Raw genomic sequence first — 27,530 nt, forward strand, 5'->3', positions numbered from 1 at the left:
TGAGTTTCATGCTTGCACCAAGTAAATGTAACCTAGGGCCTTTGGAAAAATATAATTGTCATTATTGAAGTATTTATATTACTTCCATATAATATAAATGTCTGGATAACCGTATTATAGCATCTGAAGTGTGTGCAATGTTGCTGTAGGATACCGTAATTTACTTGCAAAGTTTTGGGTCAATCCTAAAGCTTCACTGCGATTGGTCCGTGAAGGACCACGTGACTAGGTAGTCACGCGCTTTCCAGGAACCTGTCAGGAAGAAGAAAAACAAAACAAACGCAAGAGAAAGGTAGCGTGGACTCCATTGAAATGGCTTTGTTATTGCTCAGATAGGAATAAACACGAAGCGAAACACGACACAAAACTTTCATATGGGGTTTCTAAAGGTGAGTTGAACGATTTTAAAACCATTTGCCAAACTTTGTGGATAATGTTTATTCGTATGCTTGTTACCTCTTGGTGAGCTAGTTGTATCGTGCTGCCGTGAGAGGGGCGGGACGGAGGCCATAATGTAGCTGGTTGGTAGGAAACAAGATTGAGCTATTTTCGCGTTAAATCCTACTGAACTAAAACGGCTTACCTATTTGACAAACCTTTTTTTGTTTTATCAAGACTACTGTAGATATGTGCAGGCACATTGTAACTCGTTTCAATAGCTTTATTTTTTATTTTTTACGAAATTATTGTTTTTAAGATTAACATTTTGTGATCTTTTTGATCATGTGGGTGTTGAAACCAGATATTACACCATTAATTATTTTTGGGTCAACTAAAATCTACACACGTCAACATCCTCTCAGGGTACACGCCCCCACCCCCACCATGCTGATACAGAGCTCGAGAAAAAGATCTAGAACATTCTAGGTAAACTGAGCAGAGTATAAAGACAACATTTGACCGAGTTTGTTGACAAATGGTCATTTCGGGGAATGGGCGTCAGCTAGTCGGGACGGTTTTCAATGCTTACTTTTGTTCAGTGTCACCGAGATCCACGTCGTGTGTTTATAATATTGACTATATATGCGTGTTTTCTCAATAAGTTATGTTAAGAGGATTACGTACACCTCAGTAAAATGATCTCCTTTGCGAATTCGGCCTGTCAAGGGGTAATTTTGCATGTATTTAGTTAGCTATTTAGGCCACAAAAACAAGCCTTTAAATTGTTTGTTGTTTTCTGTCTCAACCTACTGTGAAATCTCCTGAGATTGACAGCAAAGCCGACCATTCGTGCATATCTGGAGGCGGGCTATAACTGCGTTTTGACCAATAGGGCTGTAGGATTACGTGGGTGTTGGCCCGATAGTAGTAAGTTAGTTTGACGTTGTACTTGTTTGTGTTGGGCTCCATGTTGAGTCCGCCTCAAAAACTATATTAATTCTGTTGATTAGCGATTGTAGTTGTTGTTTTTTAGATTGCTCACTACAATCCTGTACACCAATATATACATTTGGCCATAGGCCTCTCCGAAAGTCAGATTTTGCAGAGGTGTTATGCTGTGTAGCGCTAACGTTAGTTCATCCTCGTGTAACACTAGACATTTAATTCACATTTACATTTTAGTCAATTTAGCAGACGCTCTTATCCAGAGCGACTTACAGTTAGTGAGTGCATACATTTTCATACTGCCCCCCCGTGGGAAACGAACCCACAACCCTCGCGTTGCAAGCGCCATGCTCTACCAACTGAGCTACAGGGGATCTAATCGCGTCCTATATCTATACTGAACATAAATATAAACGCAACAAAGATTTTACTGAGTTACAGTTCATATAAGGAAATCAGTAAATTGATTAGGCCCTATTCTATGGATTTCACATGACTGGGTAGGGGTGCAGCCATGGGTGGGCCTGGGAAGGCATAGGCCAACCCAATGGGCAGCCAGGCCCACCCACTCAGAAGGAGTTTTTCCCCACAAAAGGGCTTTATTACAGACAGAAATACTCTTCAGTACATATTTTATTTCAGCTCATGAAACATTGGACCAACACTTTACATGTTGCGTTTATATTTTTGTTCAGTGTACTTTATAGGTTGATAGTTCTTAAGACTTTTAGCCAATTTTTCTGCTGTAATTATGCCTACATGATCAATTTGCCCCTGTAAACTTAGGGGTGGCCAGTGTTGCAAATTTGACGTAGAGTGTGCTGCATGCTGAGAATACCACACACATTCTTGACTTTACTCTTTGCCCAACATGTCCTCAAAGCAAAGTTGTCATTACCAGCTGTGGTGGTTAGACCAGGAGGATATCTTTCAGACCAGAGTACGTGACAGAAAGGTGTCTGCCTCCGTGTATTGGTTAACTATGTGATAATAATAACATGGTAATAACTGAGATAAAATAACAAAACGGAACTAAATAGCCTTGTTACAGAAATTCAACAATAATCCTGAAGCAGTCCATTTTGTATATTTGTAGTACAGTATCTCAAATGTTGTGCCAGCCTTGCAGATGAAATCAATGCAATTTAAAACATCTAGTCTATCTACTGAACCTTTAATGGGAAACAACCCTTGAAGTTAATACAGAGAAATGTCCTGTCTCTCAGGCATAGTCAGTTAATTATTAGAAGGTTGCTGGTACTGCATTTGCTTCCTGGTTTGTGTTGGTATTGGCCCTACACCTATAAATATGCTTGCATGATGTGGATAGAATTTGCCCGGGAGTATAAATTTGCATGACTCATCTTGCCATGTTTATAGCCTACTTTTCTATTGTAGTGGCAAAGGACGAAGCTATTTCCGTGTGTAATTAGCCAATGGCGAATGGAGATGACAACAAATGATTCCTGCTACCACTACCAAATCGGCCTATCACACTTGAGATTAATTTCTCTCTGTTGTAATTATATTATAAAGCCAACACACGTGGCAAGGATTCAGTTCAGCATGGAGGCAGAGCTTTTTCTGTAGGATACTACCTTAAATATTAGCAAAATAATATGAAACCTGGACATATGCAGTGCTAGTGATGTATGTTTTTATGCACTGCAAAAGGGGCACAGGATAGGACACTGTGTTTCTAGAATACATCTATGCTGGCCTTGTACCAATTATTATTATATATATATATTTTTAAATCATATCAATTAGTGATGGGGTAACAGTTGATAAAGTAAAGTATCACAATATTATCGTTGAAGATATACAGTTGAAGTCGGAAGTTTACACCTTAGCCAAATACATTTAAACTCAGTTTTTCACAATTCCTGACATTTAATCCTAGTAAAAATTCCCTGTCTTAGGTCAGTTAGGATCACCACTTTATTTTAAGAATGTGAAATGTCAGAATAATAGTAGAGAGTGATTTATTTAAGCTTTTACTTCATTCATCACATTCCAAGTGGGTCAGAAGTTTACATACACTCATTTAGTATTTGGTAGCATTGCCTTTCAATTGTTTAACTTGGGTCAAACGTTTCGGGTAGCCTTCCACAAGCTTCCCACAATAAGTTGGGTGAATTTTGGCCCATTCCTCCTGACAGAGCTGGTATAACTGAGTCAGGTTTGTAGGCCTCCTTGCTCGCACACACTTTTTCAGTTCTGCCCACAAATAGGATTGAGGTCAGGGCTTTGTGATGGCAATTCCAATACCTTGACTTTGTTGTCCTAAAGCGATTTTGCCACAACTTTGGAAGTATGCTTGGGGTCATTGTCCATTTGGAAGACCCATTTGCGACCAAGCTTTAACTTCCTGACTGATGTCTTGAGATGTTGCTTCAATATATCCACATAATTTTCCTTCCTCATGATGCGATCTATTTTGTGAAGTACACCAGTCCCTCCTGCAGCAAAGCACCCCCACAGCATGATGCTGCCACCCCCGTGCTTCACGGTTGGGATGGTGTTCTTCAGCTTGCAAGCGACCCCCTTTCTCCTCCAAACATAACGATGGTCATTATGGCCAAACAGTTATATTTTTGTTTCATCAGACCAGAGGACATTTCTCCAAAAAGTATTTCTCATCTTTGTACCCATGTGCAGTTGCAAACCGTAGTCTGGCTTTTTTATGGCGGTTTTCGAGCAGTGGCTTCTTCCTTGCTGAGCGGCCTTTCAGGTTATGTCGATATAGGACTCGTTTTACTGTGGATATAGATATTTTTGTACCTGTTTCCTCCAGCATCTTCACAAGTTCCTTTGCTGCTGTTCTGGGATTGATTTGCACTTTTCGCACCAATGTAAGTTCATCTTTAGGAGACAGAACTTGTCTCCTTCCTGAGCGGTATGACGGCTGCGTGGTCCCATGGTGTTTATACTTGCGTACTATTGTTTGTACAGATGAATGTGGTATCTTCTGGCGTTAGCAATTGCTCCCAAGGATGAAGTAGGTCTTGGCTGATTTCTTTTGATTTTCCCATGTCAAGCAAAGAGGCACTGAGTTTGAAGGTAGGCCTTGAAATACATCCGCAGGTACACCTCCAATTGACTCAAATTATGTCAATTAGCCTATCAGAAGCTTCTAAAGCCATGACATCATTTTCTGGAATTTTCCAAGCTGTTTAAAGGCACAGTCAACATAGTGTATGTAAACTTCTGACCCACTGGAATTGTGATACAGTGAATTATAAGTGAAATAATCTGTCTGTAAACAATTGTTGGAAAAATTACTTGTCATGCACAAAGTAGATGTCCTAACCGACTTGCCAAAACTATAGTTTGTTAACAAGAAACTTGTGGAGTGGTTGAAAAACAAGTTTTAATAACTCCAACCTAAGTGTATGTAAACTTCCGATTCAACTGTATATATACAGTGAGGGGAAAAAAGTATTTGATCCCCTGCTGATTTTGTACGTTTGCCCACTGACAAAGAAATGATCAGTCTATAATTTTAATGGTAGGTTTATTTGAACAGTGAGAGACAGAATAACAACAAAAAAATCCAGAAAAACGCATGTCAAAAATGTTATAAATTGATTTGCATTTTAATGAGGGAAGTAAGTATTTGACCCCCCCTCAATCAGTAAGATTTCTGGCTCCCTGGTGTCTTTTATACAGGTAACGAGCTGAGATTAGGAGCACACTCTTAAAGGGAGTGCTCCTAATCTCAGCTTGTTACCTGTATAAAAGACACCTGTCCACAGAAGCAATCAATCAATCAGATTCCAAACTCTCCACCATGGCCAATACCAAAGAGCTCTCCAAGGATGTCAGGGACAAGATTGTAGACCTACACAAGGCTGGAATGGGCTACAAGACCATCGCCAAGCAGCTTGGTGAGAAGGTGACAACAGTTGGTGCGATTATTCTTAAATGGAAGAAATACAAAATAACTGTCAATCTCCCTCGGCCTGGGGCTCCATGCAAGATCTCACCTCGTGGAGTTGCAATGATCATGAGAACGGTGAGGAATCAGCCCAGAACTACATGGGAGGATCTTGTCAATGATCTCAAGGCAGCTGGGACCATAGTCACCAAGAAAACAATTGGTAACACACTACGCTGTGAAGGACTGAAATCCTGCAGCGCCAGCAAGGGCCCCCTGCTCAAGAAAGCACATATACAGGCCCGTCTGAAGTTTGCCAGTGAACATCTGAATGATTCAGAAGAGAACTGGGTGAAAGTGTTGTGGTCAGATGAGACCAAAATCGAGCTCTTTGGCATCAACTCAACTCCCCGTGTTTGGAGGAGGAGGAATGCTGCCTATGACCCCAAGAACACCATCCCCACCGTCAAACATGGAGGTGGAAACATTATGCTTTGGGGGTGTTTTTCTGCTAAGGGGACAGGACAACTTCACCGCATCAAAGGGACGATGGATGGGGCCATGTACCGTCAAATCTTGGGTGAGAACCTCCTTCCCTCAGCCAGGGCATTGAAAATGGGTCGTGGATGGGTATTCCAGCATGACAATAACCCAAAACACACGGCCAAGGCAACAAAGGAGTGGCTCAAGAAGAAGCACATTAGGGTCCTGGAGGGGCCTAGCCTGTCTCCAGACCTTAATCCCATAGAAAATCTGTGGAGGGAGCTGAAGGTTCGAGTTGCCAAACGTCAGCCTCGAAACCTTAATGACTTGGAGAAGATGTGCAAAGAGGAGTGGGACAAAATCCCTCCTGAGAGGGGTGGCAGGTAGCTCAGTGGTTAAGAGCGTTGTGCCAGTAACCGAAAGGTCGCTGGTTCTAATCCCCGAGCCGACTAGGTGAAAAATCTGTTGATGTGCCCTTGAGCAAGGCACTTAACCCTAATTGCTCCTGTAAGTCGCTCTGGATAAGAGCGTCTGCTAAATGACAAAAAAAAATTAAAAAACCTGGTGGCCAACTACAAGAAACGTCTGACCTCTGTGATTGCCAACAAGGGTTTTGCCACCAAGTACTAAGTCACGTTTTGCAGAGGGGTCAAATACTAATTTCCCTAATTAAAATGCAAATCAATTTATAATATTTTTGACATGCGTTTTTTTGGATTTTGTTGTTGTTATTCTGTCTCTCACTGTACAAATAAACCTACCATTAAAATTATAGACTGATCATGTCTTTGACAGTGGACAAACGTACAAAATCAGCAGGGGATCAATACTTTTTTCCCTCACTGTACACTACCGGTCAAGTTTTAGAACACCTACTCATTCAAGGGTTTTTCTTTATTTTTACTATTTTCTACATTGTAGAATAATAGTGAAGACATCAGAACTATGAAACAACACAAATGGAATCATGTAGTAACCCAAAAAGTATTAAAGAAATGAAAATATACTTTATATTTGAGACACTTCAAATAGCCACCCTTTGCCTTGATGACAGCTTTGCACACTCTTGGCATTCTCTCAACCAGCTTCATGAGGTAGTCACCTGGAATGCATTTAAATTAACAGGTGTGCCTTCTTAAAAGTTAATTTGTGGAATTTCTTTCCTTCTTAATGCGTTTGAGCCAATCAGTTGTGTTGTGACATGGTAGGGGTGGTATACAGAAGATAGCCCTATTTGTTAAAAGTCCATATTATGGCAAGAATAGCTCAAATAAGCAAAGAGAATCGACAGTCCATCATTACTTTTAAGACATGAAGGTCAGAAAATCTGGAAAATGTCAAGAACTTTGAACGTTTCTTCAAGTGTAGTCACAACAACCATCAAGCGCTATGACGAAACTGGCTCATGAGGACCGCCACAGGAAAGGAAGACCCAGAGTTACCTCTGCTGCAGAGGATAAGTTCATTAGTTACCAGCCTCAGAAATTGCAGCCCAAATAAATGCTTCACAGAGTTCAAGTAACAGACACATCTCAACATCAACTGTTCAGAGGAGACTGAAGGAGACTGTGAATCAAGCCTTCATCGTCGAATTGCTGCAAAGAAACCACTACTAAAGGACACCAATAAGAAGAAAATACTTGCTTGGGCCAAGAAACACGAGCAATGGACATTAGACCACTGGAAAGCTGTCCTTTTGTCTGATGAGTCCAAATGTGAGATTTTTGGTTCCAACTTCCGTTTCTTTGTGAGACGCCGAGTAGGTGAACGGATGATCTCCGCATGTGTAGTTCCCACCGTGAAGCATGGAGGAGGAGGTGTGATGGTGTGGGGGTGCTTTGTTGGTGACATTGTCTGTGATTTATTTAGAATTCAATGCACACTTAACCAGCATGACTACCACAGCATTCTGCAGCGATATGCCATCCCATCTGGTTTGGGCTTAGTGGGACTATCATTTGTTTTTCAACAGGACAATGACCCAACACACCTCCAGGCTGTGTAAGGGCTATTTTACCAAGGTGAGTGATGGAGTGCCGCATCAGATGACCTGGCCTCCACAATCCCCCGACCTCAACCAAATTGAGATGGTTTGGGATGAGTCGGACCGCGGAGTGAAGGAAAAGCAGCCAACAAGTGCTCAGCATATATGAGAACTCCTTCAAGATTGTTGGAAAAGCATTCTAGGTGAAGCTGGTTGAGAGAATGCCAAGAGTGTGCAAAGCTGTCATCAAGGCAAAGTGTGGCTATTTGAAGAATCTCAAATATAAAATATATCTTGATTTGTTTAACACTTTTTTTGGTTTCTACATGATTCCATATGTGTTATTTCATAGTGTTGATGTCTTCACTATTGTTCTACAATGTAGAAATAAAGAAAAACCCTTGAATGAGTAGGTGTGTCCAAACTTTTGACTGGTAGTGTATATTTATATATTTTTTGGCTAGGTTGTTAACGTTAGCTAGCGCCAGTCGGCAGGAGCTGCGCTAAAACGCTGGTATTTCTCCTTATATCTTGGTCTCCATTTTAAAAAAAAAACGTTGAGCCAACATGTTTTCAGCGCTTTTATTACCATTTTCTCATGGCTCTCTCTTGTCCCTCTGCAGCAAACATACAGTGAGCAATATGTTTGGAAGAATCGCAGTATCAAAATGCAATACGTAGCCTATAGAATCATGTTAGAATTACAATACATCATATCGGCACCTAAGTATCATGATCGTATCGTGAGGTCCATGTCAATTCCCAGCCCTAATATCAATATGCTGCATTTTATAAATGAGCTGACTAATAAATATCCCTATAGCCTGTCGTGATCGGTTCTTCCTGTTGACAACCAAAGCCACAGAGCATGACCATGTTTCACATCGAGGTCACAGAACTGAGAACAGCCTGTGTCTGCTCTACAGTAAAATAAATCCTGTGACATGTCGGTTATACAAATTAAGTGCCGAATGGCTATTAAGTAGAGAATGTGAAGGGAAGTTTGCAACATGGCGTAGGACTCTAGGTAGTCTTGTTGGTTGTTCTATGTGGTTTCATATTACTGGATACCGGTAAGAAAACATGCAATAAAACTTTGAGTATGTTTACGTGCACACTAATCATTCGATATTAAACTGATTATGGCAGTAGGCTGGTTATGGCATTAGTCATGTAAACACCTTACTCTGCTTATCTTAATCAGCTTGAGGTCATAATCGAAGTAAGCATATGCTGATTAAAACACCTGTTTTTCTGAGCAATCTTTCTAATTATTAGGACATGTAAACAAACGCCTTCATCAGAGTTCTAGTGGTGTGTTTGATCAGCACATGACCAGCGCAAGCTGCTTTCTTTTGGGCGAGTGAAGTGAGTTCGGAAAAACTGAAAGTATGCGTCTTGGAATTTTTTTTCACAAAGTCCCATCAGGTAGCCTGATTTCATGTTCATGTCCATGTAAACAGGATTATTAGGGAAATCATTCTTCTTGCAATGCATGTAAAGGTTTAAATCGAACTATTATATGAATGACTATTCACAATAATCATATTATTGTGTGCATGTAACCGTACTCATTGTTGTCAGGGATCATAGGGGTTGGGTTAAATGCAGAAGACACATTTCAGTTGAACAACTGACTAGGTATCCCCCTTTCCATTTTTGTCAAAAATATGTAGGTCCATTATATCTGGTTTAAGTTTACACAGAAAGCGTGCCCCCCCCTTTTAAATTGTAATTTGCTGGCTGTTTTAGCCTAAATGTTGTTTGTGTGCTTGTGTGAGACCCTCCCACCTTGAAGTTGGTACATGAGTATGACTGTCCCTTGTATCTGTCGTTCTTTCCCACACAATCAGATTGTGAAGGGGGCTCATTTTTCTTAAGGCCTGTGGCTTAATGCCTTTCCAATTGTGTTGAGACCTTTTGAAGCCAGCTAATGCATAGTGAAGTTCAATGTCCGTCAGGAGCAGCTTGTGGCATCCATTGTGACCAATGATGTATATAAAATCTAGATTGCTGATGCTATTTATTGGCCAATGAGCGGATTTGAAGCCACTGGTCGGCCATATTGGTGGTACTCAGAAGCAGTCCTCTATAGGAATGAATGGAATGATACAGTATTTCAATGAAATGTTTCAAGGAAAGTCACATGTATTTCCTTTTTTTGGGATTGTAGTGGGGACAGTTACATTAGTACTCAAAAAATTATATAAAATAATATATATAAGGAAAATGGCTTGCTATATTTTTTATTTGTACGTTTAGCTCACGTAATACAGTTAAAAAGGATGCAGTAAGGTGTCTGTGATAGAATAAATGTGGCAAAAACGAATGTAGACATTAATACATGCATTTCTATAGCTTCCAAAATCTTTTTTATAATGGTGGGGGAGTAGTAAAATGGATGCGCGGTGGCTTCAGAACTGCGCTCCCTTTCAGTCATCTAGTGTGTATATATAAATAATTGATTGTGACCCATATAATGTTAGTACCCATGGTAAACTGACTTAACCTGTCCGCGTAGCATACTGAAGAGCCCATTATGCTTTAGTCGTGATATCCAATTTCAAAATATTCATTAATGCGCCAACAAGGCTAAGACATGTAGCCTACCCTAATCTAGATGGACTACAATGCTGTCAATACCGGGTGTGTGGCACACAGTTGTTTATGTCTGAATTCTGCTATTATTTCTGCCTTCCTTTCATCTCCTTATTCTACCGTCAACAGAAACCTATCATCAGAGAAATCTGACTAGGAAGTGAGTGGCATAAGAGATAGACCTACTCTGTAGCGTGCATTTTAGAAACTGTTGCTGTAGGCATCACGCAGTGTGTTTAGGGGGACAAAGATATTAAAATGGCAGAGTGCAGTAGCCAGGCTGGCATGGCAGTTTCGCATGGCATCAGCACATTGCAGCAAGGGCTTCCCCACAGTGCCTCCCAAAACACAATCTCCTTCATCTGAGTGGCTCTAACAGGTGGGTGTATTTTCAGGACCAGGACCTCACTCACAGCACATAACTTTTCCTTTGCATGGAATTTTAAGACTCGTCAACACATCTCGCTCCTAAAGTGAGCTATGTGTAACCGGTAACACTGACTTGGTATGTGTAACCGGTAACGCCGACTTGGCATGCGTAACCGGTAAAGCCGACTTGGCATGCGTAACCGGTAACGCCGACTTGGCATGCGTAACCGGTAAAGCCGACTTGGCATGCGTAACCGGTAAAGCCGACTTGGCATGCGTAACCGGTAACGCCGACTTGGCATGCGTAACCGGTAACGCCGACTTGGTATGCGTAACCGGTAACGCAGACTTGGCATGCGTAACCGGTAACGCAGACTTGGCATGCGTAACCGGTAACGCAGACTTGGCATGTGTAACTAGTTTCAGCCAGTCCGTGTGTGTGTGTGTGTGTGTGTGTGCGTGCGCGTGTGATGCTGTGGCAGGCAGAGAGAGGAAGAGGTGGTGTTTTTCTGTTGGTGTTTTTCCTCTGCGGGCAAAAGCTGCTGTGTGAAAAGCAGACGGGTGATAAGAAGCTCATTTGACTGAGTTGGCACACCAGGAGGAAATGTCATCCGCCACTAGAGGAGCAGGGTTGTTTTGCTCTGTGTCACAGCTGGCCAGCACAGTGCCCTCCCTCCCCAGCATATTTTTCATGATTTGTTATGCAAACGAGGTCCAGCGACTCTGCTCCCTCTCTTTGTGACTCTTAGTTGGCAGTGGGGAATGGTAGCTAGCTAGAGTCATTTAAAAATAGCCTACACCCAGTGTTTATTCAGCGCTCATTCTGTCTCGCATCAAACTAATCTGCTGCCTGCAGTGTATTTTCTGGATCTGAAATGCTGCAACCGGACAATGTCTGCAACTTTGCTCGGCTTCGACTATGTATTTTTTACAAACATGGAAGACCCCCAGTTTGCACTGAGCGTCACCAACGCAGTCATGAGTTAATAACTATCACACTAGAGTTGATAGAAGTAGGCTATGTGTTCTGATTTAAATGAACAGCCGGTCTTGACAGTCACTCTCAGAAGCAGTGTTTGACGATCTGCACATAATCTCAGCTTGCAGGCTAAGTGACAGTATTATATATTTGAGGCGGATAAGATCGTAGGTGGTGAAGTAGGAAAATATATATGTAACATCTTACTAATTTAACCCTTCTATTCCCCCTGTGTTCTCATCTCTCTCCAGACACCAGGCATCAGAAGAGAACTAGACTTCCATGAGTTCACAGAGTTTTCCACAATAAAGAAGACTCTTTTTGTTAATTAACTCATAGATTTTTCTACTGTCGGTTGACATCATCCAAAGACGACTGGGACACAAGGTGGAGGAAGAATTGACAATAAGGAACAGCGATCGGTGCTCGGCGATGCCTCAGGTAATGGAAGGGAGGGTTCTTTAGAAGTGGTCCAGCTTTAGCCACTTGTCTCTCCATAATCTTGCAATTGACCAACTTCTGAAGTGAAAACAACTAGGTTGCTGGACTGTTAATGTACAGTCTGTAGGCTAAAACTGACAAACCTCAGTCTAGTTGTTCTGCAATTACTCTGTGGATGATATAGCCACAGATGGAGCAATGCGCCGGTTAGTTATACAATTATTTGATATAGCTGTCAGTGGACAGACAGCCTATGGCGATTTCCCATGTCCATGGGAACATTCCCCCTTTTATCCTGGTTGACCCAACCCCACAAATGTTGTTTGTTCACTGTTACTCTCCATGCTTAACTAAATGTTAAAGGGGCAATCTGTGGTTGGTTCATCCATTTTTTTTACTTTTAAGTGAATTATATATATACCCATTGATTCTTAAAGAATATAACTTATAAATGCTTCATGACCTTAGTTTAACTGTCGTACCCCATCAGAACCCAAAATATAAGCTTGTTTTACGATTGTAAACAAACACTGTGTAGCCTCAAAACAGATTGCCTCTTTACTACAACTATACTGAACAAAAATATAAACGCAACAATTTCAAAATGTTTACTGCGTTACAGTTCAAGGAAATCAGTCAATTTAAATAAATTCATTAGGCCCAAATCTATGGATTAGGGTGGGCCTGGGAGGGCATAGGCCCACCCACTGAGGAGCCAGGACCAGCCAATCAGAATGAGTTTTTCCCCACAAAAGGGCTTTATTACAGACAGATACTCCTCAGCACCCCTGCCCTCCCCCCTCAGATTATCCTGCAGGTGAAGAAGCTGGATGTTGAGGTCCTGGGCTGGTGTGGTTACACGTGGTCTGCAGTCGTGAGGCCAGTTGGACGTACTGCCAAATTCTCTAAAATGATGTTGGAGGCGACTTATGGTAGGGAAATGAACATTCAATTCCCTGGCAACAGCTCAGGTGGACATTCCTGCAGTCAGCATGCCAATTGCATGCTCCCTCAATTTGAGACATCTGTGGCATTGTGTTGTGTGACAAAACTGCACATTTTAGAGTGGCCTGTGTCTGTAAGGATCATGCTGTTTAATCAGCTTCTTGATATGCCAAAGGAGAAATGCTCACTAACAGGGATGTAAACAAATTTGTACAGAGAATTTGAGAGAAATAACCTTTTTGTGCATATGGAACATTTTGGGGATATTTTATGTCAGCTCATGAAACGATGGACAAACACTTTACATGTTGCGTTTTTATTTTTGTTCAGTATAATTATCTCTGTTCACCCTGAAATGGAAAAGCAGTATTTAAACATGTTGGTCAGAGTATTGTTTCAGGACAACAGGAATTGCAACAGGTTGAATAGTTTGGAATGTTTATTTCCCCTTAGCCCGGCATCAGTGGAATGGATCTTCCCTTTGGGGATTTCTTTCAAAATTATACTTTTGCTGATCAGTCGCTGACCAGCACGGACCTGTTGGCGAGTAGCACAGACCCAGACTTCATGTACGAACTGGTAAGTGTTCTCCGTGCAGAGGAGCCTCTGGCAGGATCACAGCTTACAGATGATAGAAAGAATTATATAAAGAATGATAGTACATTTACGTCATTTAGCAGACGCTCTTATCCAGAGCGACTTACAAATTGGGTAAATAGTAAAAAGCTCTGGAGCACCTTAAATGACATTTTGGGCGAAAAGGCAAACTCTGCTCCATCGTTCATTGAATCAGATGGCTCATTCATCACAAAACCAACTGATATTGCCAACAACTTTAATGATTTTTTCATTGGCAAGATTAGCAAATTTAGGCATTACATGCCAGCAACAAACGCCAAACTTACACATCCATATATAACTGACCAAATGATTAGAGACGAGCGTTGTCATTTTGAATTCCGTAAAGTGAGTGTGGAAGAGGTGAACAAATTATTGTTGTCTATCAACAATGACAAGCCACCAGGGTCTGACAACTGGGATGGAAAAGGATAATAGCAGACAATATTGCCACTGCTATTTGCCATATCTTCAATCTAAGCCTACTAGAAAGTGTGTGCCCTCAGGTCTGGAGGGAAGCAAAAGTCATTCCGCTACCCAAGAATAGTAAAGCCCCCTTTATTGGCTCAAATAATCGACCAATCAGCCTGTTACCAACCCTTAGTAAACTTTCGGAAATAATTGTGTTTGACCAGAGGCAATTCTATTTTACAGTAAACAAATTGACAACAGACTTTCAGCATGCTTATAGGGAAGGACACTCAACAAGCACAGCACTTACACAAATTACTGATTGGCTGAGAGAAATTTATGATAAAAAGATTTTGGGGGCGGTTTTGTTAGACTTCAGTGTGGCTTTTGACATTCATAGTCTGCTGCTGGAAAAACGTGTATGTTATGGCTTTACAACCCCTGCTATATTGTGGATAAAGAGTTACCTGTCTAACAGAACACAGAGGGTGTTCTTTAATGGAAGCCTCTCCAACATAATCCAGGTAGAATCAGGAATTCCCCAAGGCAGCTGTCTAGGCCCCTTACTTTTTTTCAATCTTTACTAATGACATGCCACTGGCCTTGAGTAAAGCCAGTGTGTCTATGTATGCAGATGACTCAACACTATACACGTCAGCTACTACAGCGACTGAAGTGACTGCAACACCTAACAGCGATGCAGTTAGTTTCAGAACGGGTGGCAAGGAATAAATGAGTCCTAAATATTTAAATAAAAACTAAAACCATTATATTTGGGACAAATCATTCACTAAACCCTAAACCTCAACTAAATATTGTAATAAGTAATGTGGAAATTGAGCAAGTTGAGGTGACTAAACTGCTTGTAGTAACCCTGGATTGTAAACTGTCATGGTCAAAACAAGTTGATACAACAGTAGCTAAAATGGTTGAGAAGTCTGTCCATAATAAAGCGCTGCTCTGCAACACTATCAACAAGGCAGGGCCTACAGGCCCTAGTTTTGTCTCCCCTGGACTACTGTTCAGTCGTGTGGTCAGGTGCGACAAAGAGGGACTCAGAACAGGGCAGCCCGTCTGGCCCTTAATGTACACAAAGAGCTAACATTAATAATTTTCATGTCAATCTCTCATTGCTCGAAGTGGAGGAGAGATTGACTTCATCACTACTTGTTTTTTGTGAGAATACTTGACTACAAAGAACTCTAAGAACTCTATTCCACATCAGGGAACTGATGCAAGCAGTAGAATCAGATAAAAAATATAAAAATACACCTTATGGAACAGTGGGGACTGTGAAGAGACACACACACACACACACAGGTACAGACACATGCATACGCACACGTTGTAATATTGTTGAATGGTGGTATTATAAATTTTGTATTGTAGATATGTAGTGGTGTAATAATGTTATATGATGTACTGTTTTTATCTTTTGTTTTTTGTGTGATGTAAGTGCCTTAATGTTGTTTGGACCCCAGGAAGAGTAGCTGCTGCCTTGGCAACAGCTAATGTTGATCCCTGATAAATACACATACAGAGAGGCAGGACAGGTGGTGTAGTAAAGAACACAACACGTTATGACAATACAATAAAAAATGTAACCTCTTTATTTACACAAAAGATTGTTGTTTGAAGATGGTTGCATACTTATCCTTATCACACATCTATCAAAGGATAGGGCAATAATGTCAATTCTATGCACTATTTTCATCTCTGTACTTTCCTTTCCTCCCCAGGACAGAGATATGACTGGTCGCCAAAGTCCTAGAGTTGATCACTTCACGGTGGGGGACTGCAAGGAGATGATGGAGTGTGGGGAGCACCTTATGGAGCTGGTGGACAGCGATCCGGCCTACAGCTCTAACTTTGAGCAGTGGGATACGTACTGGGAGGACCTGACCAAGTACACCCGTTTCACCAGCTGTGACATCTGGGGCACCAAGGAGGCAGGCCTGGATGACTTCTCCAGCCCCTACCAGGACGAGGAGGTGATTGGCCAGACCCCCACCCTGGCCCAGCTCAACAGTGAGGACTCACAGCCCCCTGTGTGCGACACGCTCTACCACCCTGATCTGCTGATAGGGGGCCAGAAGCAGCACACCTCCCTCCACCCACTCTCCCTGAGCAAGAAAACAGCCGCCCGCCCGGGCCCCTCCTCTTCCTGCTCCAACCTGGTCAGGAACCCCCTGGGCGACTTTGCCAAGGGTTCCCAGAAGGCCACCTGGCCTGTCCCGTCCAGCACAGAGACAATGTCCAAGGCCCAGGGGACCAGCAAGATGGCCACCCTGGGCTACCACTGCAATGACTACGTGCGCAAGGCAAAGGTTCGCGTCAGCATGCCCCACCGGCCCCTAGTCGACATGCCCTCCCATCAGGTTGAGGCTGAAAACCACTTCACGTACAGCAGCAAGCCCCCTGAGCTGGCCACCACGTCTGGCTGTGCTGCCCCCGTGGCTGCTCCTGCTACTGCAGCCTCTGCCTCCGCATCCGCCAGCACCCTGGCCTATGAGAAGACAGTAGAGCTGCCTCGCCGGGAGATGCCACCTGCCTCAGTGGGCACGTCTGGAGCTGTGCCCCCCATACTCCACTACCCTGTAGCTGGGGCTGGTGCTAGCGAGACCCTGCTGACTGCCAGTGGGAGTGACCCAGTCTCTGACAAGAAGAAGGAAGAGGAGCACAACTACTCCTTGTTCCTAACCCGAGCCAGGCTGGCCGGGAAAGCCCTCACTGAGATGGAGGAAGAGGAGGAGGAAGAGGAGGAGGAGGAGGAAGAGGAGGAGGTGGGGGAGGACGAAGAAGATGCTGAGGGGGTGGAGCTGGATGAAGATCTGGATGAAGATCATGATGAGGGTTTTGGCAGCGAGCATGAGCTCTCTGAGAACGATGATGAGGAAGATGAGGAGGAGGACGATGATTATGAGGAGGATAAAGATGAGGACATGAGCGACGCCTTCTCCGAGCCAGGTAGCCATATATCAGGTAGACATTCACCTTTTTTTGACACCCACATTGGCCCTGAATGAGTCCGGCAGTTTATTACAAATGTCAGCTCCCTGTATAGAAAATTCACAGAGTTCTAGTTAGGAATCTCTTTGTAGCTGAAGAGTCACTCGGAAAGGAAATGTGTGATTGGGGAACTTGGCCTGGCCCATTGTGGACCAGTGAGTCAGCATTCTGGATTATAAAGGGATCTTGAGAATGGGGTCATGTTTGTGCTTTGGGTGGGTGAGATTGGACAGTATAATCATCAGGGTCAAGGGTTTATTTAAGCTGTTTTATAAGTGGAAGGCTCTCTGATCGACTGACCCTCTGCCCTTTTCTCATCATCACTCTCTCCCTATCTTCATCTCTCTCCTTTTTCATCTCTCTCTCTTTCTTAATCTCTCTTCCTCTCATCTTCATCTCTTTACCCTCACCCTTATCTCCCTTGCTAATATTCTCTCTCTCTTTCTCCTTCCTCCCTGTCCCTGGCCTGCCTGTTGTGATCAGGATGTGACAATGACGCGGTGGAGGACGTGAAGGGGCTGACGGCAGGGATCTCCAGGAAGAGGGGCAAGCGCCGCTACTTCTGGGAGTACAGCGAGCAGCTCACCCCCTCCAAGCAGGAACGCTTGCTCAAGCCCTCTGAGTGGGACAGAGAGACCCTGCCCAGCAACATGTACCAGAGGAACGGCCCACACCATGGTGAGACAAGCTTTATCTCTCATAAAACACACACACTCATCTGGTCAGTGGTCACCACAAACTATCTATTGAACCACAATCATGTGAGCAAGTATGAATTCCCGCATTTACAGATGCACTTGATGGAAGCCACACTCTTCATAGTTCATCAATTACAGTAGATGACATCTTACAGTATATTCCACCCTTTATGTAGGTTATAAATGTAACATTGCTGTTCCATTATTCATAGTGTACATTTATGGGTTTTGAATAGACACATTTCTATCTCAAATGGATTTGAATGTCCCTGCTGACAAAGGGACATGTCTCAGTGGTTAACTGGCTCGGTGATCGGCTGTGTGAACAGGGAAGTACACTCTGAAGAAGTCTCGGCGGACGGACGTGGAGGACTTGACCCCTAACCCTCGGAAGCTGCTGCAGATCGGGAACGAGCTACGTAAGCTCAACAAAGTGATCAGTGATCTGACCCCGGTCAGCGAGCTGCCCCTCACAGCCCGCCCACGCTCCCGCAAGGAGAAGAACAAACTGGCCTCTAGGTACTGGATACTCACCTTGAAACCTTTAAAATATTACACGCCACTACTACTATCACTACTACTACTATCACTACTATCACTATTACTACTATCACTAATGTTACTACTAATGCTACTACTACTACTATCACTACTACTACTATCACTACTTCTACTATCACTACTACTACTAATACTATCACTAATGCTACTACGAAGGAAAAATTTATGCACTCACTAAAAAACTGTAAGTCGCTCTGGATAAGCGTGTCTGCTAAATGACTAAAATGTAAATGTACTAATGCTACTACTATCACTACTACTACTATCACTAATGCTACTACTATCACTACTACTACTACTATCACTACTGCTACTACTATCACTACTGCTACTACTATCACTACTGCTGCTACTACTACTATCACTACTACTACTACTATCACTACTACTATCACTACTACTACTACTATCACTACTGCTACTACTATCACTACTGCTACTACTATCACTACTGCTACTACTACTACTATCACTACTACTACTACTACTACTGTTACTACATAAGGGGTGTTCTTGTTATATGTATACAGTGCATTCGGAAAGTATTCAGACCCCTTGACATTTTCCACATTTTGTTACATTACAGCCTTATTCTAAAATTGATTCAATTGTTTTTTTCCTCATCAATCTACACACAATACCCCATAATGACAAAGCAAAAACAGGTGTTTTAGACATTTTTACATAAGTATTCAGACCATTTACTCAGTACTTTGTTGAAGCACCTTTGGCAGCGATTACAGCCTCGAGTCTTCTTGGGTATGATGCTACAAGCTTGGCACACCTGTATTTGGGGAGTGTATCCCATTCTTCATTGCAGAACCTCCCAAGTTCTGTCAGGTTGGATGGGGAGCGTCACTGCACAGATATTTTCAGGTCTCTCCAGAGATGTTAGATCGGGTTCAAGTCCGTCCTCTGGCTGGGCCATTCAAGGACATTGAGACTTGTCCCAAAGCCACTCTTGTGTTGTCTTAGCTGTGTGCTTAGGGTCATTGTCCTGTTGGAAGTTGAACCTTTGCCCCAGTCTGAGGTCCTAAGTGTTCTTGAGCAGGTTTTCATCAAGGATCTCTCTGTACTTTGCTCCGGTCATCTTTCCTTCCACTGAAAAACATCCCCACAGCATGATGCTGCCTCCACCATGCTTCACCATAGGGATGGTGACAGGTTTCCTCCAGACGTGACGCTTGGCATTCAGGCCAAAGAGTTCAATCTTGGTTCCATCAGATCAGAGAATCTTGTTTCTTATGGTCTGATAGTCCTTTAGGTGCCTTTTGGCAAAGTCCGAGCAAACTCCAAGGTGCCTTTTTCTGAGGAGTGGCTTCCATCTGGCCACTCTACCATAAAGGCCTGATTGGTGGAGTGCTGCAGAGATGGTTGTCCTTCTGGAAGGTTCTCCCATCTCCACAGAGGAACTCTGGAGCTCTGTCAGAGTGACCATCGGGTCTTGGTCACCTCCCTGACCAAGGCCCTTCTCCCCCGATTGCTCAGTTTGGCCAGGCGGCCAGCTCTAGGAAGAGTCTTGGTCGTTCCAAACTTCTTCCGTTTAAGAATGATGGAGGCCACTGTGTTCTTGGGGACCTTCAATGCTGCAGAAATATTTTGGTACCCTTCCCCAGATCTGTGCCTCGACACAATCCTGTCTCGGAGCTCTACGGACAATTCCTTCGACCTCATGGCTTGGTTTTTGCTCTGAAATGCACTGTCAATTGTGGGACCTTAAATAGACAGGTGTGTGCCTTTCCAAATCATGTCCAATCAATTGAATTTACCACAGGTGTGGACTCTAATCCAGTTGTAGAAACATCTCAAGTATGATCAATGGAAACCGGATGCACCTGAGCTCAATTTCAAGTTTCATAGCAAAGGGTCTGAATACTTACAGTACCAGTCAAAAGGTTAGACACATCTACTCATTCCAGGGTCTTTCTTTATTTTTACCCTCTTCTACATTGTAGAATAATAGTGGAGATATCAAAACTATGAAATAACACATTTTATTTATTTTATTTCACCTTTATTTAACCAGGTAAGCCAGTTGAGAACAAGTTCTCATTTACAATTGCGACCTGGCCAAGATAAAGAAAAGCAGTGCGATTAAAAACAACAACAACACAGAGTTACATATGGAATAAACAAAAACGTACAGTCAAAAACACAATAGAAAATAGAAAATCTATATACAGTGTGTGCAAATGTAGTAAGTTATGGCGGTAAGGCAATAAATAGGCCATAGTGCAAAATAATTACAATTTAGTATTAACACTGGAGTGATAGATGTGCAGAAGATGATGTGCAAATAGAGATACTGGGGTGCAAATGAGCAAAATAAATAATGTAAATAACAATATGGGGATGAGGTAGTTGGGTGGGCTAATTACAGATGGGCTGTGTACAGGTGCAGTGATCGGTAAGCTGCTCTGACAACTGATGCTTAAAGTTAATGAGGGAGATAAGTGTCTCCAGCTTCAGAGATTTTTGTAGTACGTTCCAGTCATTTGCAGCAGAGAACTGGAAGGAATGGCGGCCAAAGGAGGTGTTGGCTTTGGGGATGACTAGTGAGATATACCTGCTGGAGCGCATACTATGGATGGGTGTTGCTATGGTGACCAATGAGCTAAGATAAGGCAGGGATTTGCCTAGAAGTGATTTATAGATGACCTGGAGCCAGTGGGTTTGGCGACGAATATGTAGTGAGGGCCAGCCAACGAGAGCGTACAGGTCACAATGGTGGGTAGTATGTGGGGCTTTGGTGACAAAACGAATGGCACTGTGATAGACTACATCCAATTTGCTGAGTTGAGTGTGGGAAGCTATTTTGTAAATGACATTGCTGAAGTCAAGGATCGGTAGGATAGTCAGTTTTACGAGGGCATGTTTAGCAGCATGAGTGAAGGAGGCTTTGTTGCGAAATAGGAAGCCGATTCTAGATTTAACTTTGGATTGGAGATGCTTAATGTGAGTCTGGAAGGAGAGTTTACGGTCTAACCAGACACCTAGGTATTTGTAGTTGTCCACATATTCTAAGTCAGACCCGCCGAGAGTAGTGATTCTAGTCGGGCGGGCGGGTGCAAGCAGCGTTCGATTGAAGAGCATGCATTTAGTTTTACTAGCGTTTAAGAGCAGTTGGAGGCCACGGCAGGAGTGTTGTATGGCATTGAAGCTCGTTTGGAGGTTTTTAACACAGTGTCCAATGAAGGGCCAGATGTATTCAAAATGTTGTCGTCTGCGTAGAGGTGGATCTGAGAGTCACCAGCAGCAAGAGAGACATCATTGATATACACAGAGAATAGAGTCGGCCCGAGAATTGAACCCTGTGGCACCCCCATAGAGACTGCCAGAGGTCCAGACAACAGGCCCTCCGATTTGACACATTGAACTCTATCTGAAAAGTAGTTGTTGAACCAGGCGAGGCAGTCATTTGAGAAACAAAGGCTATTTAGTCTGCCAATAAGAATGCTGTGATTGACAGAGTCAAAAGCCTTGGCCAGGTCGATGAAGACTGCTGCACAGTACTGTCTTTTATCAATCGCGGTTATTATATAGTTTAGGACCTTTAGCGTGGCTGAGGTGCACCCATGACCAGCTCGGAACCAGATTGCATAGCAGCGAAGGTACGGTGGGATTCGAAGTGGTCGGTGATCTGTTTGTTAACTTTGCTTTCAAATACTTTCGAAAGGCAGGGTAGGATGGATATACAGTGAGGGGAAAAAAGTATTTGATCCCCTGCTGATTTTGTACGTTTGCCCACTGACAAAGAAATTATCAGTCTATAATTTTAAGGGTAGGTTTATTTGAACGGTGAGAAAAATCCAGAACAACGCATGTCAAAAATGTTATACATTGATTTGCATTTTAATGAGGGAAATAAGTATTTGACCCCCTCTCAATCAGAAAGATTTCTGGCTCCCATGTGTCTTTTATACAGGTAACGAGCTGAGATTAGGAGCACATTCTTAAAGGGAGTGCTCCTAATCTCAGTTTGTAACCTGTATAAAAGACACCTGTCCACAGAAGCAATCAATCAATCAGATTCCAAACTCTCCAGCATGGCCAAGACCAAAGAGCTCTCCAAGGATGTCAGAGACAAGATTGTAGACCTACACAAGGCTGGAATGGGCTACAAGACCATCGCCAAGCAGCTTGGTGAGAAGGTGACAACAGTTGGTGCGATTATTCGCAAATGGAAGAAACACGAAATAACTGTCAATCTCCCTCGGCCTGGGGCTCCATGCAAGATCTCACGTAGTGGAGTTGCAATGATCATGAGAACGGTGAGGAATCAGCTCAGAACTACACGGGAGGATCTAGTCAATGATCTCAAGGCAGCTGGGACCATAGTCACCAAGAAAACAATTGGTAACACACTACACCGTGAAGGACTGAAATCCTGCAGCTCCCGCAAGGTCCCCCTGATCAAGAAAGCACATATACATGCCTGTCTGAAGTTTGCCAATGAACATCTGAATGATTCAGAGGAGAACTGGGTGACAGTGTTGTCGTCAGATGAGACCAAAATCGAGCTCTTTGGCATCAACTCAACTCGCCGTGTTTGGAGGAGGAGGAATGCTGCCTATGACCCCAAGAACACCATCCCCACCGTCAAACATGGAGGTGGAAACATTATGCTTTGGGGGTGTTTTTCTGCTAAGGGGACAGGACAACTTCACCGCATCAAAGGGACGATGGATGGGGCCATGTACCGTCAAATCTTGGGTGAGAACCTCCTTCCCTCAGCCAGGGCATTGAAAATGGGTCATGGATGGCTATTCCAGCATGACAATAACCCAAAACACACGGCAAAGGCAACAAAGCAGTGGCTCAAGAAGAAGCACATTAAGGTCCTGGAGTGGCCTAACCAGTCTCCAGACCTTAATCCCATAGAAAATCTGTGGAGGGAGCTGAAGGTTCGAGTTTCCAAACATCAGGCTCGAAACCTTAATGACTTGGAGAAGATCTGCAAAGAGGAGTGGGATAAAATCCCTCTTGAGATGTGTGCAAACCTGGTGGCCAACAACAAGAAACGTCTGAACTCTGTGATTGCCAACAAGGGTTTTGCCACCAAGTACTAAGTCATGTTTTGCAGAGGGGTCAAATACTTATTTCCCTCATTAAAATGCAAATCAATTTATAACATTTTTGACATGTGTTTTTCTGGATTTTGTTGTTGTTATTCTGTCTCTCACTGTTCAAATAAACCTACCATTAAAATTATAGACTGATCATGTCTTTGTCAGTGGGCAAATGTACAAAATCAGCAGGGGATCAAATACTTTTTCCCCCTCACTGTATGTCTGTAACAGTTTGGATCTAGAGTGTCACCCCCTTTGAAGAGGGGGATGACCGCGGCAGCTTTCCAATCTCTGGGGATCTCAGACGATATGAGAGGTTGAACAGGCTAGTAATAGGGGTTGCGACAATTTTGGCGGCTAATTTTAGAAAGAAAGGGTCCAGATTGTCTAGCCCAGCTGATTTGTAGGGGTCCAGATTTTGCAGCTCTTTCAGGACATCAGCTATCTAGGAAAAGGGTGGCTATTTGAAGAATCTCAAATATAAAATAAATGTGGTTTGTTTAACACTTTTTTGTTTACTACATGATTCCATATGTGTTATTTCATAGTTTTGATGTCTTCACTATTATTCTACAATGTAAAAAATAGTCAAAATAAAGAAAAACCCTTGAATTAGTAGGTGTGTCCAAACTTTTGACTGGTAGTGTATGTAAATCAGGTATTTAAGTGTTTAGTTTTTAAGAAATTGGCAAACATTTCTAAAAACCTGTTTTCGCTTTGTCATTATGGGGTATTGTGTGTAGATTGAGGATTTTTTTCAATTTAATCCATTTTAGAATAAGGCTGTAACGTACCAAAATGTGGAAAAAGTCAAGGGGTCTGAATACTTTCCGAATGAACTATACCTTTACACCAGCTGTTTGTCTCTCTGTTCAGGGCCTGTCGACTGAAGAAGAAAGCTCAGTATGAGGCCAACAAAGTCAAGCTGTGGGGTCTGGGCACAGAATACGGTATGTTGATAGGTTATGTTGAATAATACACTTTTCCCACAGTCAATTTCTCTCTTGGTTTCCGTTTTGTACATTGGGCAATTGGTAGACTGTCAATTGTCCTTCTGAATAATTTGTGGTTTAGGGAAGGAAGTTATTATGGTTTGTGTTTGTAAATAGCTTTATTGCCAATCTCTTTCTCTCTAAAAAATAACAATTACATTGCCCTTTTTATCTTTTGTTCCAGATCGGCTTCTGTTTGTCATCAACACCATAAAGGAAGAGATAGTGAACAGAGTGCAGGATATCTGCGACGACAAGGGAACTAGCATGACTGAAACTCTGGACAAACTCATCGAAGAGACCCTTGGTAAGATTATTTATTTTTCGTAAGTAGCAACAGAAATATAGAAATATAGTTTTGAGCCCAAACACAGTTTAAACAATGGCTGTTAGAAGCAGCAAAAATCCAGCACTCTATAAACTTGTCCTTTTTCATTCTGCAGTGAAGTCACCAGTTGCCGGGCAGACGTCTGACTTTGTTAACCAGATCCTAGAGAACACTGGCAAAGGGGATCCCACTGGAGGACTGGTCGGGCTGCGCGTACCCACGTCTAGAGTGTAGACGTCTGCTGATGGCACACTCAAAGCCATTCTTGTCCGACACTGTAACGGCACACCCTCTGCATGCCCATTCCATCCAGGAATCGCATCACCATGCCCTGTGGGAAGACATACATACCACGCTCCAAATGTATGTATGTATGTCTTCATACTGTGAGCATGTGCTGAAATGAAACTTAGTATCTATCTCTGCACTTAGTAGTCTGTTACTCGCCATTTGTGCGCGTGGCTAGTGCACATGGCTAGTGAGGTTAGGGCCGCAGTGTTTGCGAATTCAAAGCCACTATGAAAAATACCTCCCGAAATGTTTATGTTGAAAAATCAAGCAAAACAGAATGATTATCAGTTCTAGCTGTAGCCATTTCCTGTAGCGTTCAAACTACCCGTTTCATGCCTGCGTACCAGGGTGGGAAAGGCAACACAAGATGCCGTTATATTTAGAGTGAGACGACGAGATGGCACGAGATATTTGGTATTGAAACCTAAATATTAACTTGTCAATCCCATGTCCTTGTCACCTTACTGAACTGTGCTTCCCAGATGAAAAACAGCCACTGGGTATTCCATAGTGTATACTGTTGTGGAGGTATAGGGAACACTTCATACCTGTTGTGGTCTGCTTTCCCATTCTAGTACCATGGCATTCACATAGGAGGAGATGTTACCCAATACTCTCAACCTGCCAACCACATTATAAGGCAACAAAAACACACAAGCACCTGAAATACTACTAATATTATGAAAAAAGGAAGTCTACTTTGACAGAATGACGCTAAAAAATAGGATACACAGGAATGCAGTGAGAAAGGTTGTTTTGCGATTTGGCCTGATGGTTCTATAGTCCATTGTCCTGTGTTTTTGCAGTTGAGAAGATATTTCAAATAGACTTGAGCAGAAGGCCACTATATTCCCATCCTTTGCATGGGAAGATTCTTAGTCATCTGACTATAAGCTAGATGATGTGATTATAACCAACCATTCCCTCTATCTATATACCCTTTGGTTGAAGTCTCTTCAAATGATAACACCATTGGCTTCTTGCAAAGTAGGGATGAGAGGGCTAAGAGTTTGAAGTTCCTTAGTTTGGTGTGTTCATATTTGTATTTAATAACAGTACTGTTCATTGTGCCTTGTATTTAAAGTGAGATGATTACACAAGTGGTTGAAGGATAGTGGACCATTTTACACTGAGGGAGAGCAGAACATGGTGCAGGGAAGGTCAAGGGGTTTGTTATGTATTTCTGCTCTTTCAAGATATTCTGAATGTACATAAGAACATGGAACATGTAGATATATGCCACAGAGTCTGTGCATTGTATTATTAGATGGCTCTGACAAAAATGTACTTTGGTTATCGGTACTTGGACTTTGGGGCAGGGGATGGGAATGGGAGGGTTAAAAATAATATTCGTATAGAATTTGAAAAATATTTGCACACTATATTTTGATTGCTTTTTGTACCAAAGACACATGCAACGCAAACGGCGACTAGCCAGATAAAGTAAGGTTTTGCACAGCTTACCTGACACCGTATTGAATGTAGGAAATGTGGTAGGGTCAGGGATTTTCATTGAACTGTGAAATTTGCTTGGGTCCAATTATGTACTGAAAGAAGCATTCATTAATATTTTCTAAACGGCTCCTGTCAGTTGGCTTCTCAAGTGGATTAGTTGCTTTGGAAACATTTGAAAGATTCCAGAAGTTACATGTAATACTCCCACCTCTTTTTATTGTGCTTTGGCACAAAGTAGAAAAGAGGGAGAACAATTGCATAATACCCTTTTATTTTGACTGTTTGTCAAAATGTCACAAATAACCAAAAGGTGTATCACTTCTATAATTTATGTAGGTGAGACGGATATACATACACTACCGTTCAAAAGTTTGGGGTTACTTAGAAATGTCCTTGTTTTCTAAAGAAAAGCAATTTTTTTGTCTATTAAAATAACATCAAATTGATCAGAAATACAGTGTAGACATTGTTAATGTTGTAAATGGCTATTGTAGCTGGAAATGGCTGATTTTTAATGGAATATCTACATAGGTGTACAGAGGCCCATTATCAGCAACCATCAGTCCTGTGTTCCAATGGCACGTTGTGTTTGCTAATCCAAGTTTATCATTTTAAAAGGCTAATTGATCATTAGAAAACCATTTTACAATTATGTTAGCACAGCTGAAAACTGTTGTGCTGATTAAAGAGCAATAAAACTGGCCTTCTTGAGACTAGTTGAGTATCTGGAGCATCAGCAATTACAGGCTCAAAATGGCCAGAAACAAATAACTTTATTTTTCTAACTTTCAAATAACAGTGAAGAGGCGACTCCGGGATGCTGACCTTCTAGGCAGAGTTGCAAAGAAAAAGCCATATCTCAGACTGGCCAATAAAAAGAAAAGATTAAGATGGGCAGTCTGAGATATGGCTTTTTCTTTGCAACTCTGCCTAGAAGGTCAGCATCCCGGAGTCGCCTCTTCACTGTTGACGTTGAGACTGGTGTTTCGCGGGTACTATTTAATGAAGCTGCCAGTTGAGGACCTGTGAGGCGTCTGTTTCTCAAACTAGACACTCTAATGTATTTGTCCTCTTGCTCAGTTGTGCACAGGGG

General features: G+C 42.5%; 1 protein-coding gene across 4 annotated transcripts; it reads left to right on the forward strand.

The window, feature by feature from the left end:
* Positions 1–148: 148 nt before the first annotated feature.
* LOC311142354 (CREB3 regulatory factor-like) lies at positions 149–27,033 on the forward strand. Of its 4 annotated transcripts, none has more exons than XM_084177991.1 (9): positions 150–389; positions 11,871–12,060; positions 13,459–13,584; positions 15,774–17,001; positions 17,527–17,721; positions 18,071–18,260; positions 24,248–24,321; positions 24,548–24,670; positions 24,807–27,033. In XM_084177991.1, the coding sequence occupies exons 2-9, from the start codon at positions 12,052–12,054 to the stop codon at positions 24,923–24,925; spliced, it is 2,064 nt and encodes a 687-aa protein (XP_084034117.1). In that variant the 5' UTR covers positions 150–389; positions 11,871–12,051; the 3' UTR covers positions 24,926–27,033. The 4 variants fall into 4 exon arrangements, with proteins under 4 accessions (XP_084034118.1, XP_084034117.1, XP_084034115.1 ...); XM_084177989.1 differs by having other exon boundaries at positions 154–389; positions 15,774–17,016; XM_084177990.1 differs by lacking the exon at positions 150–389 and adding an exon at positions 8,126–10,650 and having other exon boundaries at positions 15,774–17,016.
* The last annotated feature ends 497 nt before the right edge of the window (positions 27,034–27,530 follow it).

The sequence above is a fragment of the Coregonus lavaretus genome (assembly GCF_964263955.1).
Source record: "Coregonus lavaretus genome assembly, chromosome: 15".
Classification (NCBI taxonomy): domain Eukaryota; kingdom Metazoa; phylum Chordata; class Actinopteri; order Salmoniformes; family Salmonidae; genus Coregonus; species Coregonus lavaretus.

Bases quoted from the DNA above. Each gene is read 5' to 3' on its own strand.
- LOC311142354 (XM_084177989.1), top strand. The intron at 17,017-17,526 runs GTAGACATTCAC...TGTTGTGATCAG, and splicing joins GCCAGGTAGCCATATATCAG to GATGTGACAATGACGCGGTG. The intron at 24,671-24,806 runs GTAAGATTATTT...TTCATTCTGCAG, and splicing joins ACTCATCGAAGAGACCCTTG to TGAAGTCACCAGTTGCCGGG.